A 14,913-nucleotide genomic window follows, 5' to 3' on the forward strand; every position below is an offset into this window, starting at 1 on the left:
AAACCACCTCACCATATGAACTGAATCAACATACCAACACTCGCATTGGTCTCTGAAGAGTCAGTTTTACTACAGTTTTGTCTCATGTTTAGATGTATTTGCTCGTCTAAAACTTCAAATACTTTCACTTCACTTTCAAATCATCGGTTTTCTTCACAAAGTTCTCCTTAACTTCTGTCACATATATTCAAAAGCACGATTTGCTAAGTATTTAACACAAATACTGGCACCTGAAAGTGTGATGCGAATTCAGCGCTGGTCTGATGGATTGGAAACTGAGTCTTTCTGTCTTTTTATAATCACTGAAAGCCTAAATATATGAAGTGCTAAAGAAGCTTTTTTGTGCTGTCTTTGGTATGCAGCTTCTTCTTTTTTTTTTCTTCTTTTTTTTAAAAATACCATCACTTGATTGTGTTGTGTTGATTGCGTGAAGAGTTTTGGCAACACAACACAGTTTTGAGCATGCATTTGCAGCTGCTATGAAAACAGAGCTTATATTTGCGGTTCATTACTATTCTCAAAATGTGGCCCTTTTTTATGCACATCATTGCTTAGTGTGTACTTGTTGTAAATATCCCATTTTGAAGCATGTTGAATAAAAGCTGTGTAGTTGCAAAGAAGCATATTATCATTAGATGAACACCAGGCAGTTACATTTAGTGTAAAATCATCTAAGCTACTGTTTTTCTTGGAGGTTTGTCTTGCAGTGCTTTTGCAAACAGAAACCTAGTTAAAGTAAAAAAAGGCATACATGATATTGAAGGTCTCGCTTCGTAGCCTATGACCAGACTTGGTCTGCACTGACAACCAGAAACCATGTGATCACAGTGGGATGTACAGCAGCAGAATCTGTTTCCTGTAGCAGGGAGATTATGCCAGACTCGCTGCTGATAAAGCTGTATGCCTGGAAGGCATCCATCAAGGCTGCTCCACCGAAAGCCGCCTCTGTCACAAAATCAATGGGTTTCCGTGAAGTCTGCTCACTGTCTCGTTGTTTTAAGCTAATCAAACTATAGCATGCTCCAAATTGCATCTGTCCAAAGTATTTTTAATACTCATACATTGTCCATGATTCCTTACATTTGCGTTGATATTGCAGGAGCCAAATTTAAAATCCATAGGTCATGCTGATTCAACAGAGACGTTTAAATCTTACTTGCAGACACAAAATAAATCTGCACAGGCATGTTGGATACATGTTGTAGGTCATGTCAGAGTTAATGTATACTGCAGGTTATACCAGTGCACAGAGCGGTGTGGTCTCCTGCACCAACCAACAAACACAGATTCAGTGGAAGATAAATTATTTGCAGAAAAATGAATCTAATTATGTGTGCATAACGGCTGATATTGTACGATATCCCAGCTGCAGATAGTTTGAAGCTGAGTCGTTGTGGCTTTTAGTGAGTATTAAAAAAAAAAAAAAAAACCTCATGAGAGATATTTCCAAGCAGCATGAAATGGAAGCTTCGCCACAGTATCTGGCCTTTCATTGGACGATGGTCATGGAGCCTTGTGTCATGATGGGCTTATTGATCCGGGGGGCGTTTGAACTGTAACTTGGGGGTGTATCCCATATCACGCATAAAGCATTGGTATTGATTGCTGCACTTTCTGCTGGACTGAATGCCTCTCATCGGTGATGGATGGAGGAGGATTGCGAGGCAGGCGAAGGGTGAAGAGAAGGAGGTTTGTTAAAATAACAATAGCAAACTGCAATCCGCTGCACCTCTGTTCATCTTCAGTGAAAGTGGAGCTTTAAATCTAGGTTGGGAGGTTTTTAAGATAAACAAAATATCACTTGCAACTGGGTCATAATCATCAGATAAATGAAAAAAGAAGTGATGAGTAATGATCCCAAACAAAATCCCCATCCACCGAGCAACTCCTGATTCACGGCAGGAGTAAATCTCCCATATTGATTCTGTGCTTACAAGGCCGTAAACAGTAACATGCCTCACTTAACAACGCTAAAAAGCACATTGTTCAGCGAAGCAGTGCAGGATGGAAGTGCTGTGCTGAAATGCGGACGAGGAGTCTGGGCGGTTAGACGGGAGAGTGAGATCTGGGTCTGCCTGTAATTATTTTTAGATTCATTTGATGGAGGAGGTGTGGAAAGCACAGATGTGTCTGAAAGAACAATTAACGTGTGTCTGACTGTTTATTAGACAGAGAGGGAGGGAGGGGGAAGGTGTGGGAGCAGATATATATATATATATTCTGGTCACGTTTGCTCTCAACAAATCAGACATCCTGGAGGAGAGTGCTTTATGATATTCCCTTTGTTTGATTTGCACAGGCTGCCATGTAGAAATGGATTTTAGTGTAATATCAATAATAGTTTAGAGAAAAAAGAGAATACGGGGAAACTGGCAGATTTATTCCAAATATCATGAAACTCAAATGCACTTCAGTTCCCCTCAGTTCTATTAGAGCATTTAGGCATCTTTCAGCTTGTTGTTTTGGTTATCTAGTTCACTGTTTTCAATCACCTCGCCTCTCTTATCAATCTAGACACAGCAGGTAGTTCTTTTCAGTGGAAAATCGACTGTGTGCTACCTGTCCATCACCAAGCTACAGGCACACAAAGTCAGCAGCCAAAGAGCCAGATATTTCCCTCAGGAGGAGGTGTACCAAAACAGATAACAAGAGAGTGAATATTGGACTTTCATTTATCAGATGACCACTCCTAAATGAAATTAGTTTGAAAATAAGCCAGTATTCGCCTTATCCACTTGATGAAAATGCCAATATTGTGTTGGCAACATGCTACGCTGTCCTCAAGCAGTCAAGAATTGAATAATGCGAGTTTAACTGATTTTTACAGTGATTTTTGACTGCTATTTTGATAGTCAGTTGATTGTTTTAGCCATTTATCAAGCAAAAATTACAAATATTTGCTTGTTCCAGTTTCTTGAATTTGCTGCTCTTTATGTTTTATCATTTGTAATTGAATATCTTTGGATTGTGAACTGTTAGTTGGGCAGAAAAGGACATTTGGAAATGTGCAGATTACATTTTACAACTATTAATCGATACTGAACATAATCTGTACTTTCAGGCTGAACTGCAACCGCCGCTTGTTTGTGTATTACTGAATTAAGTACATCATGTTGTAAGCCGGTCGGGGAAAATGTGTTTGTTCAAATAGCCCTTGGCGGCTTGAGACTATGGCAACCTTGACCCCATCACTGGTTAAAGCTAACGGACATGGAATATGGATAAATAATTGATGGCCTGTGGGTTTAGCTTAGGGCTGCTACCTCCTAAATCGAGGACAACAAAGAAAAAGAGAGTAGACTGAAAGGCAGAGGGAGCATTTGGTGGAGGTTGCACATATTCATATTTCTACAAGAATAGAGCCATATTTCATTCACCCTTCCCCCTCTTTTATGTCTAACCATTTCATCCCTTACTGTATCATCTACGCCTCTTCCTCTAGCTTTCTTTTCCTCCCCTGCTTTGCATCCTCCTTCATCAATCATTCCCCGTCACCCTTGTCTCTCGGTCTTTCCTCCACTCTCTGTTTGTCGTCTTTGTCTATTTCCCTCTTTCTTCCTTTCTGTCTTTTCTCTTTCAATGCTCCAATCTGGCCGCTCTCATCTTTCACTCCTGCTGTTCTTGGGAGAAAAAAAAAAAGTGAACATGCTCTGCTGAAGCCAGTTGTTTTCTTCCTCATCCCCCCCCTTCCTCCTCCTTTTATTCTCCACTCTCATCACTGCAATCAAGCCCAACACACCCCTTATGCTCACACTTGCAACCCCCACCTCCTCTTGTTCTGAGTGCGCTCTCGACTGAGGCAGAACGGGTAGAGGTGGGGGGGAGTGGGGGTGGGCTTGTGGTGGATCTGACAAATCAGCTGAGAATTGCCCCTCTAACGGCAGCCTCTACGTCAGAGAAGGACGCGGTTCACATCAGCGGATACACACTCAGACACAAAGACACCTGGCTCCGGCTTATTTGCATCCTCTTTCTTTCTCTCTTTCTCCCCGTCTTGCCGCCAGACTGGAGAGTAAACACACCCACGCACACAAGGCAGCTGAATCCCATTTCGAATCTGATTTCTTTTGTTGATGCCACACCCTGGGCTTTTTTTCTTCTTCTTTTTCGGGTTGTAGGGATGTTTTTGTGAGCTCATGCCACAGGTAATCTCGCTCGCTTGACAGGAAACTTGAAGATGAAGAAAATCTGGTCCAAGAAGAGATTTCAGGTGAGCTTGCGCCTTTCTGGGGAAGAAAATCCATGTAATGATGGTTTTGTCAAGCTGTATTGATGCTGTTTTTAATAGAGGTTGGTAGGTTTTTTAAATTTTGGCATGTCATGCCACGCCCTTTACCTGATAATTAAACACAGATATGTTGATTTGTAGCTGAAAACAGTGGTAAAAGAAACATTTAAGGCTTATTTTGAAGATTGTGCATGAGTTACAACCTAGCACTACTATTTTTCTGCATTCATTTCTGCTGGGAAAATGCCAAAAGAACAAAAGTATTGATGGGAGAAGTGATGCTCGCTGTTGTCTAATATCCTTTGGCAAATTGAGGACAGATCAGGACAACGCAACAAAAGAAAGTCAGCCCAGGAAAAGTCTGGTTGCTGAAGAGGAAAATAGAAATATGTGTTTTAGCAAACAAAAAGCATGGAAAATCATCTCTTATGGTGCTCATATTGAAACACTAAATAGGCACACGTTGCAGTAAGTAAGACTATACTCCATGAGCACTTTAACATCATCAAACAGTGCACATTTCTGCTTTACTCCCTCAGTACCAGAGCACATTCTATGTCGTGAAATATGTATCTTGTCTTGGCAATCGTGACAGATTTGTTATATAATAAGTAATTCATATAACAGGTTTCACAGATTCAGAGCAGATGAAAAGTGTGTCAGTAGGCTACACTCCATGGAGACATGAGAATCAGGGCAGCCAGTCACAGGGGCTACGAAGTGAGCAAAGCGCAGGATAAAGGATTTCTGATGGTCGCTTTGCCTCCTCTGAAATTTAGTATAAATATCAAACCCATGACATTTGTTCTTTCGCTTCCAGTAGAAGCTTTGTGAGAATAATACTTGTAGGATTTGGATTATACCAATAGAATATTTTTTGAAGTATTTGCCAAATCCAAGCCTTTTGTGGGAAGGATGCTTTGTTTGTGGCTGTTTTTCGCTGATATGATTGCCTTGAAGCCATAACAATGGAGATCACGACAACGATGGAAGCTTCTAGCAGAGTCTGTCAAACAGCAGTTACCACCAGGCAACAGTTAATCAAATTGCCTGACACAAAAATGCCAACCAATGGGGAGAGTGCAGAAAAACGTGGGGGCAAATGAGTGTGAAATGAGTCATTTCAGTTTGCACTTTGGTACTTTTGCTTTTCATCCACTGCAAAGCAGTGAGTCACTCTGAGGAGCTCTCCTTGGTGCTGATTGACAGAGTGTCCAAGAAGCATTTTTAACAACTGCTTCATCAGCAGGGACACTTATCAAACATGGCCTGAAGTGTTTGTCACATATTTTTCATTTTGGAAACTCATCTTTAGTTTTAATATGGCTGAGTGATCCAGTATTCTCATTTTTAGAGTCTCGGTGGAATTGAATCATGAGTATACCGTGATAATGGTAAAAAAACTGACAACTTCAGTTATTAAAGTTGTTTGACACATTTGGAGTCTTCTAAAAGTTCATTGCATTGAAAATCAATTGGATTACTTCAGATCAACCATTAACAATCACTTAACTTTTAAAGTGATGTCTCCAGCTTCTTTCCTTTGCCTTATGTGACAGTAAAGTGAATATCTTTGGTTTTTGGACTGTTGGTCAGACAAAACAAGACGTCAACTTAGACCTTTGGAAATTTTGATGGCCATTTTCAGCATTTTGTGACATCTCAAAGACCAAACAATGATAATGATGATGACAAAAGAAGAGAAAAGCTTAAGGAAGGGATTTTGCAGCAAAAGTTATGGGGGGTTTTGCCTTTAATTTGATTATTAATAATGAATGGGCAGGAAACACTGCAGGCATTATAGTACACTAAACACTTATCTCTGATTATTTGAATTTACCTGTGTGACAGTATTATCTCAACTTAAAAATCCAATTATCAGCTTCTTTAGAGCCTCCAGCCCCATCTCACCCTCTTTACCACAGAATGGAGACGATGACAGCTCATAGCGGTGTCTGTCCAAATTGCCTGACACAAAAACGTTAGCCAACGGGGAGTGTGCAGAAAAGCGTGAAATGACTCACTTCACTTTGCACTTTTGGTACTTTGCTTGCGCTTTTCATCTGAGCTACCTCCATTTACAGATGTAGACCGTGAGATGCTGTTAAAAGCTCCAAAAATTCACACGTACCAGTTTCAAGGTCAAGAATACACGTCAAGACATAAACCTGCATTATAATTCATTATGTCAGCTGTGGTTCTTGCCATGCAGTTGGCCCCATTATACCTTTACGGACAACATTTTTTCACACAAGTAAACATGTGTAAATGATTTCAGAACAAAGACAATTTATTACAAACTGGTCATTTTCAAAGTGAAATATTGTGCTACTATTCACACCCTCTGCTACTTAGAGTGAAGGATGTTATGACAGGCATGGCAGTGCTTTTGGGTAAAAGGACATGAGTGGTGGCTCATTTAGTGTTTTGTGTAAGACAGAATCTGTTGAATAACACATTGTACTCTGTATCTTGTTTCAGAGAACTGGGCATTCGACACGGACATTTGGCAGATTTACCCATGGTGTGTTGTCAGTATGAGCTTTACACCATTTCTACTCTATTGTACTGTATCTTTTGTTCTCCTCCTTTTTATTCACTTTGATAAAAAACAGTCTAAACTAGAGTATGATTTTCACAGGCCTTTTTTTCCCTTTGTTTGTGTTTAAGCCTTCGCCAGCATGTGCTTTACTTTGATTTATTCCTGTAATAACTCTTGTATATATGAAAGTTGCTGTTGTAGAACATCTATATTATTGCTTCAGTGTATTTATGTTTTTACTGCTTGACTGCTTACGAAACTGGGTTTTATTGTTGTACATCCACCCCCACAAAACAATATTTTTGTAATCACGCTGTTGCCTCTCTCTCTCTCTCTATAAAATCCTTGAGTGAATAATGTCTGGCATTGATGGTTTATGGTATAATATCTGGCAATATTTGCACAATCTGTGATCTTTGCCAATGTGGAGTCTTGCTGTACTCAACTCCAATATAAACATATTTACATTAAAGTTGAAGCTCTGAAATATATTCCCTCATAATTACATTGACGAGTCGACCCCCCCCCCCCCCCCCCCCCCCCTCACCCTATGCCCCTTGCGCCTGGTGTGCATTTGATACAGATGGGTGGATTTACATACCCACACCCAGGAAAACGCATACAGCGAGCAATGTAATCAGTTAATGGTGATTGTTCATGTTACATTGGCTTTCTTATCATTAGGCAGACCTTCTGGAAATATCTAATCAGGATCTGACTTGATGTGAGGCGCAATGAGGTGCAACCTATTTTGTGGTTGTCGTCGTCCTCCTTCACGGGCTCTCTAACCAGTAAACGTATCTGTCAGCCACCCAGCAGTTTGGATGGTGATTTTAGACTCTAATGGGTACGAAGAGGATTGGTCGTGTGGGTGAGAGAGATGCTGGTTTCCATAGTAACGGTGCTCTCCCGTCTGCCCTCTCTTGCTGCCACTACGGAAGCGAAGTTTTCCGCTCCTGCCGAAAGCAAAGCTATGGTAAAACCTGCCTGTCTTGATTCATCTACTTGCCTGTTTTTTCTTTCCTTTTTCTTTTTCCTTCCGCCCCATCCGTCCGTCCCTGACTTCATCTGTTCGCCGTGGTGATGTGATGTGATCTCTGTGGTTTCAGGCAGTTCATTTTGAGCTTGTATGTTTCTGTTTCCCCTTTTATTGTTTCCTTCTTCACAATATTTAAGTTTCCTCTAGAAATCAGCACTCAATATTTGTGTTTATATTTGTCTACGCCACTACTACATCATAATATGTCATTTTTCTCTGTTTTTTTTAATGTTCCTTATCAATTCAAAGCTATAATTAAATGAATGCTGCCCCAGCTTTGCTTTTTAATGACACAGTTTACATTTCTGTGGTTTGAGCGTCCGTTTCTGTGTCTCATATTTATCATTTTCTTCACTGCTACATGTTGTTTGACCTCCTTTGAAAAGTTACCCAGAAATAACATCATCATTTTGACCACAGTCTGGTTTGGAGTCATAATATAAAACAGAAAATGGGAAACTTAATTGTGTTTAATTCCTGCAAATCTGGCATCATTTGAATTTGTAAATATTTTGGGATATTCTGAAAATTGATTTTTAACTGTGCTTTGCTGAAGAGGTGATATGTTTCAGATAGCTGTAAGTAATGATTTTAGCAGGTGGAATTGGTCTTATTTATAGATTTTTGAAAGTACAAAGAAACAAAGCGGACAATCTAAAAAAAGAAACAACTCAGCTGTTTTGTTATCAAAGTCAAACAGATATAGACCTGAGGGAAGAGCATCTATACATAACCTTCCTCTCCATGTATCAGTCATGTATTTTTATAAGTCACGGCAGGCTTCATGTCACGCTCCAGCTTCAACTCATTTATTTCACTCTGGGGGCTCTCCGCGGCTCTTTTCAGGGACCCATCAAGCTCTGCGCCGCTAAGCAAATGTGAAATGTCATTTTCACGGGGACTGTTGCTGTTCTCAGCCACCTCATCTGCTCCTCCGCCTCAATTTCTCTGTGCTGAATTTCCACCAAGGGAAAGGCCTGTGGCATAGGCGACATTGGCGGTTGCCTAGGGCACAAAATGTCATGAGGGCGCCGCAAGATAGAGAGTAGGGGGCTAATCTAAAATCTCGCCTAGGGCTCCAACACTGGCAGGGCCGGCGCTGTTTCCACCATCTATCTTAAACCATTTCTTGTGCTCTACTTATTTTTATTTCAGACTCTGAGACCACAGAGGATGAGACCACAGAACCTCAGATGGAAACCAAAGAGGGGCCCGGGAGGCACCAAGATAAGGCTGGCCGGAGAGGACCTTCAGGTATTTCATTTAGAGTCTAACCTCAGTTTATGTATTGTTTCAGCACTTACTAGATTAGCTTTTCTTGCACCTAATATTTCAGCTTTTTTTCCTTTTATGTGTTGTATGCAAGCAGGCAATAATTGCAAAAGATGATATAGTAAAAAGAAAGAATCTGAACTGCAGGATGCACATATTCAGTAGCTCTATAAATTGTTTTTATGAGGTGATAGTCAATATGATTTACTGCAGCACCAACAGCACTGCCAAAAACACACTTCTACAAAAATAATGATTCAATGCAGATTGATAGATTTAATGGACGGTTGTTATCAGCTTGGCTCAAGACGTGTGCTGGATGAAATCCGATATGGCAGAATGCATTAATCCCTCACGGTGTGATGCAACAGTGATGACACACTGCCCTAGTTTCCTGCAGGAAACCTGTCTCAGGTCTAGATCTGACTGTGTGGCTCTGCACATGCAGTCTATAAAACCAAAGCTGTTGCTGCCAAATAAATGAGGTTGAGGCTAATGACACCAGTTATTTTACTATATTCTATACTTGTTCTTTGCCATTGTAAACTCAATTATGATATGAAGGTAGTGCTTTAAGTTTGAATTGAGCTGCTTTGATGAGCAGAGGCAGAGCTTTATTCACTAGATGAATGTTAAGGCACACTCAGTTATTGTGCATGACTTCATAAAACCTCTTAACATCATTTGCATTTCTTAGAGGTTTTTTTTTTTTATTGTACTGTGGATTTAATTTCTAATACTACAGCTTGAAGACTCAATCACACTTGCACCGGTCTTGGTGAATATTCATTTCACCTCCCAGTCATGTCCGTTGAAGCCTGTGTGACTGACAAATTCAAAACACGACTGCTGACCCCAGCAGATTCATAGGTCAGAGTTCTCTACTGTTAACCTCTGACCTGCAGATTTGCATTTTCAGCCAACAGAAACACTGTTGTCATGATGCCACTTGGGAAACCGAGAGAATCAATGACCGCTCCACTTTGAAGCCCATTAATATGGCATAATATGACACTATCAAGCTACAGACTACTGCATCACCCTGCTCAGTATATCCGTTCAGGCTGCAACTAATAAACTCTTATTTCTTATTTAATTAATTTAATTTAGATTCATTAATTCGATTCATTCTCTGTTGCTTAATTAATGATTTCAAAGAAGTAAAGTCTGATGATATTTTTGACAAGAACGGAGGCGAGGAATGTTTATTCACTTGCTCTTGATCTCTTAATGCAGGGGTCAAAAATGGAAATGTACAAAAGATTTCTTAGAGTGGCAGGCATTGTGAGATCAGGTTGAACTGTAGCCTAATGAGCAACTTCCTGAGAGTTTAGCACGGATAAAACAGATTTCCAACAGAGCACTTACTAATTTTCTTAAGTGCTGTTGGTGCGTTGGCGTAATGGAACCTGCATGCCCTCACCACCCAGTCTTGACCAGGCAACAGGACGTCTGAATATAGATCAGAGATATTGACACCCTTCTCCTCCACCACAAAGAAATTTTATATTCTTCCCTCGCTCGTACACGGTGTTCGCACTTTCTAAGCTTTCGTGTTGGCGGGCTGACTACGCCCTCATCACGTCCCTCTAGAGACAAGGATCGAAAAAAAAATATAGAAAGAGAATATCAAATGAGGGAGGGAAGAGGTGATACATCATTTGTTCTCTTCAAGGAACACTCTGGTTGCCTTGGCTGCATACAAAAACTAAAATGGCGTGTTTGATGAAGGGGAAAAAAAACATCTTTTTTTTTTCATCTCAGATGATGCATTTGTGCTGGAGCTCGTGTCACTCCGGCAGACATAAATGAAATGAGATGGTTTGTGAAAATGATACACATTAGATTCAAAGAACGGCACCTAAAGCTTGATCTTGACGTTCAGCTTCAAAATTTGAAGTTCAACACGTCAAGGTCTTTTCTGTCATGACCCCTCTGAAAAGATTTCTGTGCTTTTATTTTCTTTACGAGAAACTGATATGGTTTCTTATCATGGGTCAGTATCACATGTGGCTGCAGTGGGGGTGTGTCGTTTTATACCCCAGACTCCATCACTCATTTAAGGTTTCTGTCGTTAACGGAAGATGCTGACTGCTCTTTCTCTCTTTTCGCTGCCAAAGCATTCCTGTCTCCGTTGCTCATCACTAAAATGTCAATCATGTCCTGATTTGTGACAGGGGAGGATCTCTTTAAGTGGTGCACGCTCCACACCGTAGCCCTCACGCTTTCTGTTTCATTTCCTGTTTTCAGGCAATCAATAGACTCTTTATCCACCTTGCCATTTTTTATGCTTAATGATGCTCCTTCACTGCTTTTTACTCTATCACTATCATTCTACCAGCTCAGGAGTGCTGCTCTTCCTGTTAACCAGTTGATCACCATTTGTTGCATATAACAAATATATAATAAATACAGTCATCAAAATACATACTATCTGCATGAGTTAAATTTCCACAAATGGATTAAAGGGGAAATAATATCAATTTCTGGCTCTATAATTTTAATCTGGGGTTCTACAGGAATGTCTTTGTATGATTTATAGTGTACAAAACTCCTTATTTATCTTATACTGACCCCTTACACAGCCCCTTAGTTCAGCCTCTGTCTGAAAACAGGCCATTTTATCTCCTTTCTCTTTAAGGGCCCCCCTCCCACAATATTTTATTTCCATGGTTCTATCTGTTGGCTTATATCTTTCTGTGTTCTGGCCTCTTCCTGCAGTTTAAAGAACACTTCTTAACAATGGAAAGGACATTGTGTTTTTTTGTTGAGCATAACCAAACTTCAATCAAGCATCTTTCTCTGTCTCTGTCCAGGTGAGGGAGGCAGGATGATGGACTATAACCCAGATGCTTCAGATCGCAGGGCCACCCTCCCAGGCGCCTATGATCCTGTCGTGGAGCGAGAGCTCCGGGCTTTGGGCTCACGCCCTCCAGGGCCTCACTTGGACCCAACAAACCAAGCCAGGCAAGCCCTCGGTGGGGGTCCCGCAGAGGGGCCCCCCCCTGTCCGTCACCTGGGTGTGGAACCACTGATCCGGGCGTCTCACGCTAACCTGGCCCGACCAGTTCAGGGGTCAGAGGAAAGTGTTTCTGTAGGCAGCGACTACTATGGGAGCATGTTCAGCCTCTACAGAGGGAGAACATTTTCTATGCCGTTATAGCACATGACTTTTTATTTCAAGGATTCCACTGAAAAACAAAAAGACTGGCCACAAACCCCAATTCATAAAGAAAACTGACACACAAGACAAGAAATAATATCATCCATAGACCCAACTTGCAAAAATTGTATTCTATATGTCATCAGTTATTAAGGTTACACATTTTTTTTACTCTTGTTTTGTAAATTCAAGGGTTTTCATACAGTGTTGTTACTTCCCATTTTTATTTTGATATCACACTTTCCTTTGACTCAGTGTTTCTGTTGCTGTGAGTGTGGTTTGATTTCAATCTAACAATGATTACAAGTTTTACAAATATCATTGTTAATGTTTCTTATAGCCATTAGAGACAATACAACTCTACTAATATGTATTATTTAGCACTTCTGAAAACTGTGATTACACTTCTTACCCACTGCATGTTTTTACAGAGCAGCCCCCACAACTTTTGGATTAACATCATATCTTTATAGGTTTGCCGTGGCATGCATGGGTTGCTAGCTTTGATCCAAGCTAATAATAGCATGAATGTTCTCATTAATTAATGATCACGTGATTTACAGGTTTGTTTGTTTTTAGGCATGAAGGTTTTTGTATTTGAAGTTAAAGCAGGGGTACTTTTTCTGGCATTTTGTAAGAGCTCATGTTGTAAACCTTGATTTGTTTTGTTGCTGCAACAAGCCAACAATTTCAAGTTATTACTGTCTTAGTTTGTGGTTTTTCCACTTCACCACAGTTAGATTAAATTCTTGAGAAGTTCTTACATGTGGGTAACATCATTTTATTTCTATTTATTTCCTCTGCCATTTAATTTTACACTGTCTAATGTGTCTAAAATTGAGACCCAAATAGCACAGACAAAACACAAGGAACTCACTGGTGAATATGAAAACATAATAAGACAAAATGACACAAATGGACATTCATCTGATTCTTTATTACTCCTCCAAAGCCTCCAGTAACTGCACTACAGCTCTAATTTCACACCTCCATTTCCCCTCAATTTTCACCTCTCTAGGACTCAATCTGCTGACGAATCAAAGGGGCTCTCCTCCCGCGTCCCCAGTACACACAAAACCGCCATAAGTACCCCAAACCAAGACCTTGATAAAAAACCTTCAGATGCCCATATCCAGTCCTCTAAGACAGAGCAGGCATCTAGTGTTAACAATGTTGTCATGACACCCAAAATGGCTCGTGCAGGGCCCAAGATCTCTGACAAGGTCCGGGCTTTTGAGGAGCGAAGATCGAGCGTGGACCTGCCTGGAGCATCTGTTTCAGGATTGGGACGGGCAGCTTCCTGCGAATCCGATGACAGTGGGAAGAAGGCAGTCGGCCCAGGCAAAGAGGAGGGTCGCGTCCAGCACGATGCTGCCCAGAAGCGAACAGCGTTCAAGCAACGGGCCTCCTCATGGGAGGACAAAACAAGCTACTCCCAGAGGGTCCAGAGCTACCAGAGCAAGTTCACCGAAGAGCTCCAGAGGATCAAGAAGCTCGTTGGGAAACCGAGCTTGAAGAAGGCATATTCCACTGAGCAGCTGACACAGAAAGACAGGCTGACCACAAGGAAGCTAGAACCCATCCCTCCCCAAGTGGTTAAAAAGTTGGAGGCAAGGGAGCAAGCTCTGGAGGGAAGAAAAGTTGGAGAGAGGGAAGGGGAGAGCAGATTGCTGGTTTTTCAGCAGGCCAGAGGCAATGATCTGGGGAATCAAAGCAACAACCTTGAAAGGGATAAGATGACACAGCCAGATTCACAGGGGAAACCACTGGATAGCTCATCACAAGGAAGCACAGGGAAAATCTCTGTAACCATGGAGACGGCACCAGTTCACCAGTTACCAGGGCAACCATTGCCAACAGCCACAAGGACAAGACTCACCAGGTTTGGAGGAAATTATCTTGGTGATTATAAATGTGTGTTTTTAAATAATTAAGTAACATGTCTTTGTTTGTGTGTATTTTCTGTAAAGATTGGTAATTGGAAACAAAATGAAGATTTATTTAACAGTACTCTACAGTAATCTAATATTTATTCTATGCTTGTCAGAATTGCATAACAGTTTTCTTGTCTTTGCATGCAGGGAAACCCCACAAAGCTCTCCGACAGATGACAAAGACGTTCTTGTTGCCACGTCACAACAACCCTCATCCTCTCCCAGAGACCAGGGAACAAATGCAAAGAGGGACACCAAAATGGAAAACAAAGCCGACCACAGATCACCCAGCCCGACAGTGATGAGAGTGTTCCCGGTAACAGCAAGGGAACCAGGGTTCCAGTGTCCACCCAAACCACCTCGGCTCGCGCCGTCGCCCACCCCTTCCGTCAGCCCTCTCCTGAAAAGGAGGAAGGCGGAGGTGGGGCGAACGTCTCCTGCCTTGAAAATGACCATTCCCACTCTCCTGGTGGAGGATGAACCCATGGAGACAGAATGTGCTGCGGACAGGAGCAATGAGAGAAACCAGGGCAGGAGGAAGGAGGGGAGAGGTCGCAAGAGCAAGAAAGGCCGGTCTGCTCAACCCAGGTCACCAGATGAAGGTAGGAGGTATTTTATGGTAATTTTTGATGCATAAGTGCGTTAGGAAGCAGCTCCCCTCATGGCTCTTACCCAACTAGTCAAGGCAGATGGCCGCCCACCTAGAGCCCAGTTCTGCTAAAGGTTTTTTTCCCA

General features: G+C 41.5%; 1 protein-coding gene across 1 annotated transcript in view; it reads left to right on the forward strand.

The window, feature by feature from the left end:
* Window positions 1-14,913, forward strand: part of spega (striated muscle enriched protein kinase a) — a 45,239-nt gene that overhangs the window by 7,102 nt on the left and 23,224 nt on the right. Inside the window, exons 2-5 of the mRNA XM_062414584.1 lie at window positions 8,965-9,063; window positions 11,898-12,048; window positions 13,263-14,126; window positions 14,326-14,780. Of these exons, the coding sequence (XP_062270568.1) occupies window positions 8,965-9,063; window positions 11,898-12,048; window positions 13,263-14,126; window positions 14,326-14,780 (1,569 nt within the window). The remainder of the gene's footprint in view (window positions 1-8,964; window positions 9,064-11,897; window positions 12,049-13,262; window positions 14,127-14,325; window positions 14,781-14,913) is intronic.

Source organism: Scomber scombrus, chromosome 24, assembly GCF_963691925.1.
Source record: "Scomber scombrus chromosome 24, fScoSco1.1, whole genome shotgun sequence".
Lineage (NCBI taxonomy): Eukaryota > Metazoa > Chordata > Actinopteri > Scombriformes > Scombridae > Scomber > Scomber scombrus.